Raw genomic sequence first — 5,474 nt, 5'->3', positions numbered from 1 at the left:
GATACCCAGGGTCGGAGAACAAAAATCGGGCTTTACCTTTCACACCACACCATATAGAAAGCAAGCCCCCACTATTCCCAATAGATGGGCTAAAACTCCAACAACAGAAAGTATTACCCCAAAGAGAATGACATAAACTATCCTCAATCTCCCCCAACTTAACCTCTTTAATAGCTAAAACGTCTCGATGATTACCTTGAATAAGCTCCATCACCTTCATTTTTTATTACTCCCCATAAATCATTCTATAATCGTCGAACTCCCCATAAATCATTCTATAATCGTCAAAAACCCTATTGAACATTCGTTCTTAAAATATCTGAAGAACCATCGAAATAAAAAAAAAAAGCCTAATGTATAATAAATATAAAAGAGGATGCATAATGTATTATATAAATGGATGTTTTTACATAGGTTTTTTAGTACATTACCATATATTAGAGAGGACAGGCTGATTTTCAACTCAAAAAAAATTATTCAACATCACATTTACTTCCATATAGAAAAGGATGCACAAAAAGCTATCCAAGCCAAAAGCTCAACAATTATTAGTAGAAAGTTTTTCACACAACTAAATATATATTCATTCATTACATGACATGACATGAAATAAACATAACATAAGAAGGAAAAAAACATCATATTTTCTTGGCAATGAACATGCCCCATATCTGCTCACCAGCCACACCTCTCATCTGCTTAGCCTTCCATCTTTTAACAATTTCATTGTAATCATCCTAAACATAAAGATTTCAATAACTAATTAATGCTTTAAAACCAATGAGTTAATTATCAATATATAAAACTTAAAATGAATTCAAAATATTCATGTCCAATGTATATCATAACAAGTTCACCTCTGAAAAATCATCAATGAAATCAACTTTATTATCCTCAAGCCCATTTAACTCCATTTGAAGAGTTTTCAAGAACTAAAACAAAAAATATTTGTTAGAACATCATAGAAAATAAAATGTAAATGTCTAGAAAATTAATTCATATTGTGTTACATACCAAGTTGGTTTGATCCTCAGCAATGACATCATCAAATCCAGCATTCTCAAGCATCTGTCATGGAAAAATTTTTAAAAAATATAAATAAAAAAATTTATAAAAATTCATTCTAAATTATTTAATATCAAAATTCAATATACTATCATACCTTAAAATATGCATTCATGTCATGGATATAATATCCTCTCTTTTTGATGTAATCTGCATATTCCAATGAAAGACTTCCAACACTTTTGCAATAGTCACTAATTAAAAGTGTACCTCCAGGCTTCAACCATTTATAAAATGATCTAAACAATGTTGGTTTATCCTATATCAAATATATAAAATAATTTTAATAATTAAATTTTCCAAAAAATTTTTTTTTTTCAAATATATCAAATAAAAATCTTCCTTACTTTGATGTGTATCAAGGTGTCGCGAGTGTAGATTACGTCGAATGTGTCTTCAGGATATGTTTTTTTAGTGCAATCAACACATTCGAATTCTACCGCGTATTTGAGTCCGATGACGCGTTCGATGGCTAAAGAAATCATGTTTATGGAGAGGTCAATGGCAACAACCTCAACATCAAAATTTTCAGCCATGTAAAAGGCACCTCCTCCTATGCCACAACCAACATCTAGTACTTTTTGACCTGGCTTTAGATCTAACTTTGTCACAATTTCTCTAGTTGTTTCTGCTCAAAGAATAAGCACTTTTTTTAGGTTAGAAATATTTGAAATCTACAAGTATGCATGATTGATTGAAACAAAATACAAATGGCATCTTTGACACTATGCTTAGAACTAGGGGCGATAATATGGAGATGTCGCATCTTTTTAGGCGGATTAAGTTTTTAAGCTCGCATTCTATAATATATTCTATAATATGCTCATTCTTCTTTTATAGGCTTTAACAAGAATTGTTTTTCAAATTTTAATATTTAAGTGTGCAAGATCTACATGTCTGCTCTATTTTCATTTTTTTGAAATTCAAACTAAAATCTTAGATCAGTGTTCTCAACTATGTCTGTCTTATTTCACTATACTTTTTACTTGTTTTTGCGAGACATATTTACAAGAGGGGCAGACTCATTTGCCATATTTATTTCAAGATTCTTACCAAGTCCTCCGGTGCTAACAAAACCTTGACCATAAACATGTTGATAGAGTAAGATATCCTTATGATTATACTCAACACTATCTAAGAATCTTTGAAATCCTCTATCATCTTGAGATTTAACTTTTTGCCATATCCAACAAATCTGCATCACAAAAATTACTAATTAATTAATTAATTAATTAATCATTTTTATTGCATGAAGAAATAACATATTATATAATAGTTTTTTTTAAAAAATTTTTTTTTTCATATCACCTGATTTTGATTCTTCTTATGTCTAACATAGGCTCCAATGCATTTGCAACCAACAAGTGAAAGCTCAAAGGAATTCCCATTTTCATCACTTATTTGACACTCTTTAAATACCTACATAAAATGGGGGAAGGATAATAATCAAAATCAAACTTTTCTAGAATATGAATAATTACACTTAGAACAAACCTTAGTGTAAAATCTTGGTTCCCTATAATGAGTTGGATTGTATTTTCTCTTTGAATCTCCAGATCTGTGGAAACAAGATTCTCTAAAGAATATATATCCATCAACTTTTAACCATTTCACCATTCTTTCAGCTAAATTTTTAACCTGAAATTAATTCATCAAGAGAAAAATAAAAGTCATAGCGGGTTAATATTTTAATTTTATCAAATTAAATTTTAAATATAAATTTAAAATATGAATCATTTGATTTTGATCAGACGGTTGAAATTTGTTGATCGGAGAATATTTTGATTTGGTCTAATTTAAATTTGAAAATTCTATGCCTTAATATAGAAAAATAAAAAAGAACTCACTTCTTGATCTGAAAGATACATGAGTAACCAATTTGAGAATATTAAATCAACTGATCCTTCAGAAATATGCAAGTTTGGAGATGTCACATCAGCACACATGAACTTCACATTCTTGTGGTGCCCATTAGTATTTTCATTCTGCAAAATTTATATGACATTAAAGGAAATAAATTTTTAAGTATAATAATTTTACAATAACTGAATTTTGAAAATTATTAACCATAAATATTTAGATATAAGCACAAAGATATATCAAATACAATACTAACATTATTATGTTAAGAAAATGATATGATTAAATATATATACATATATATATTTACATATGTCGAACAACAACACATTTCAAACACCAGACACATCTTTACTATGCAGTGTTAGACTCAAATGTATGTATAATTAGTTAGAGTGATAATTAAGTGATTTACTTTCTTTATTGCAGTTTCAATGAAATCCACAGCAAGCAATTGTCCAGCTTTCTGAGCCAATTCAGATGTAAATCTTCCAATACCTGCTCCAAGCTCTATAACTGATTTTCCTTCATATGCTGGTAATAGGGATAGTACCTATATAATTTAAAATAAATTAGTAAAAAAATAACATTTGCACTAATTTAATAAATTAACTTTTATATATATATATATATATATATATATATATATATATATATATATATATATATATATATATATATGAGAAAAAGGGATATGCACTGACAGTGTAAAATATTTTTACACTGTCAACCAATCACAACCATGCATTTAATTAAAACACAATTTTAATTTTAAAAAATTAATATGACATGGCAATTGTAAGAATTTTGATTGGATGTATGTGTAAAGTTTGTTTACACTGTCAGTGCACTACCTTTAAACTCTCTCTATATATATATATATATATATATATATATATATATATATATATATATATATATATATATATATATATATATATATATATATATATATATATATATATATATATAAAAGATAATGATATATATGTTGTCGATTTTAAATATAAAATTATGAGATCAGAACCAAAATTATTTAAATTTAAAATAAAAAATTATTAAAATAGAGATAAAAATTATGAATGACTTAAAATAGAATAACCAAAATATTAATTAAATTTATTTTAAAAATCCTTAAACTTTTATTTACAACACTAGTAGTGGGGAAAGATATTATTAAAGTGGGGACAAAATTAAGATTCCAATAATTAACATCACAAAAGGAAATTGTGGGGGCAGCCGAGTCAATTTAAGATTCCCTAGTCCCTACTGTTTGTTTTGCAATAATTTTATTTGTATGAAAAATTACTTATGTATTTTTAAACCAATTATTTTCACAAAATATTTTTGCTAAATATTTAGAAAAATTCTGAATAAATAAAATTTTTAAATTAAAATTCAAAAAACATAATATTTCCATCAAAATATAATGGTGCAATGCAAAATCATCCATATTAAATATTGGTTTAGATTCTAAAAGTTTCAGCTCAAATTTTAATTATTTTACACCAACCACATGTAACAATTAAATTCTATATAAATAAATAAAGTATATTGAAAATAGAAAAGAAAATATTAATATTAGAGTTAGTTAGTTATTTATAGAAATAAGAATGAGTTGTACATACTTCTGGTCTCTCTTCTTTGTCGAGATGAGATGCGTTAGAATCGAGCATCATTGACTCAACTGACAAATCTGCACAATGTTCTTTCCAATAACTTCTCTGTACTTGACGTTCATCTTCTTTAACTTCTTCTTCTACCATAACATAACCTCAAAAATATTAATTATAATAATAATAATTTCTATATATATGTATAATTATATAATAATTAAAAACAAACAACAGAATTCACCTTGTTTCATTATTGCTTCTGAGTTAGCCATGTTGTAGAATGGAGAAGAAAAATGAATGTGTGAGAGAGAATGAAAGGAAGAAAAAAAAAGTACTCAATGGGAGATGTGTTGTAATTGCTTAAATAAGCTATATGGCTCTTCACACTTGCCCTTCCTGTTTCTTACACCAAAGAGAAATTTACAATCAAGACTATGCAATAGGTGAAACTTTTTATTTTTTACACAAAATGGTATCCACTCATTTCATTTTAATTGATGGGTTTTAGAAAAAAAAAAATGTTATTTATAATTTAAGTGTCCTTTTCAAATTTTAAAGTTACCCTAATTAATATTTTTCAACAATTATATATATATATATATATATATATATATATATATATATATATATATATATATATATATATATATATATATATATATATATATATATATATATATATATATATATATATATATATATATATATAGATAGATATATATATATATATATAATTCACATCATTAACTAGAAATTGTTGGTATATTAATAAAATTGGAAAAACTAGCAAGAGGTTGAGTCATTTGTGTCTAAGTATAAACAATCTTATTAGTTTGCCTCGGACAAACTTAACACGAGAGTTCATAAAATAAAGAGTTAATAAACGTTGACACTTATTGATGACATTTCTAGATTCTCCAAAATATGGCTGAA

General features: G+C 26.1%; 1 protein-coding gene across 1 annotated transcript; it reads right to left on the bottom strand.

The window, feature by feature from the left end:
* Window positions 1-365: 365 nt before the first annotated feature.
* On the bottom strand, window positions 366-4,940 carry LOC131598763 (phosphoethanolamine N-methyltransferase-like). The gene is made up of 12 exons (XM_058871335.1): window positions 4,783-4,940; window positions 4,554-4,684; window positions 3,341-3,478; window positions 2,913-3,050; window positions 2,560-2,703; window positions 2,374-2,484; window positions 2,119-2,260; window positions 1,413-1,693; window positions 1,163-1,324; window positions 1,015-1,068; window positions 858-932; window positions 366-737 (listed from the first exon to the last, which is right to left on the bottom strand). Exons 1-12 carry the CDS (start codon window positions 4,811-4,813, stop codon window positions 639-641), a joined length of 1,506 nt encoding a protein of 501 aa, XP_058727318.1. The 5' UTR covers window positions 4,814-4,940; the 3' UTR covers window positions 366-638.
* Between the last annotated feature and the right edge of the window lie 534 nt (window positions 4,941-5,474).

Source organism: Vicia villosa, linkage group LG4, assembly GCF_029867415.1.
Source record: "Vicia villosa cultivar HV-30 ecotype Madison, WI linkage group LG4, Vvil1.0, whole genome shotgun sequence".
Lineage (NCBI taxonomy): Eukaryota > Viridiplantae > Streptophyta > Magnoliopsida > Fabales > Fabaceae > Vicia > Vicia villosa.
This window is presented reverse-complemented; position numbering and strand designations above follow the sequence as displayed.

Bases quoted from the DNA above. Each gene is read 5' to 3' on its own strand.
- LOC131598763 (XM_058871335.1), bottom strand. From the start codon at position 4,813: ATGGCTAACTCAGAAGCAATAATGAAACAAG. The intron at 3,479-4,553 runs GTATGTACAACT...TAAATTATATAG, and splicing joins ACAAAGAAGAGAGACCAGAA to GTACTATCCCTATTACCAGC. The intron at 2,261-2,373 runs GTGATATGAAAA...TTTGTGATGCAG, and splicing joins ATAAGAAGAATCAAAATCAG to ATTTGTTGGATATGGCAAAA.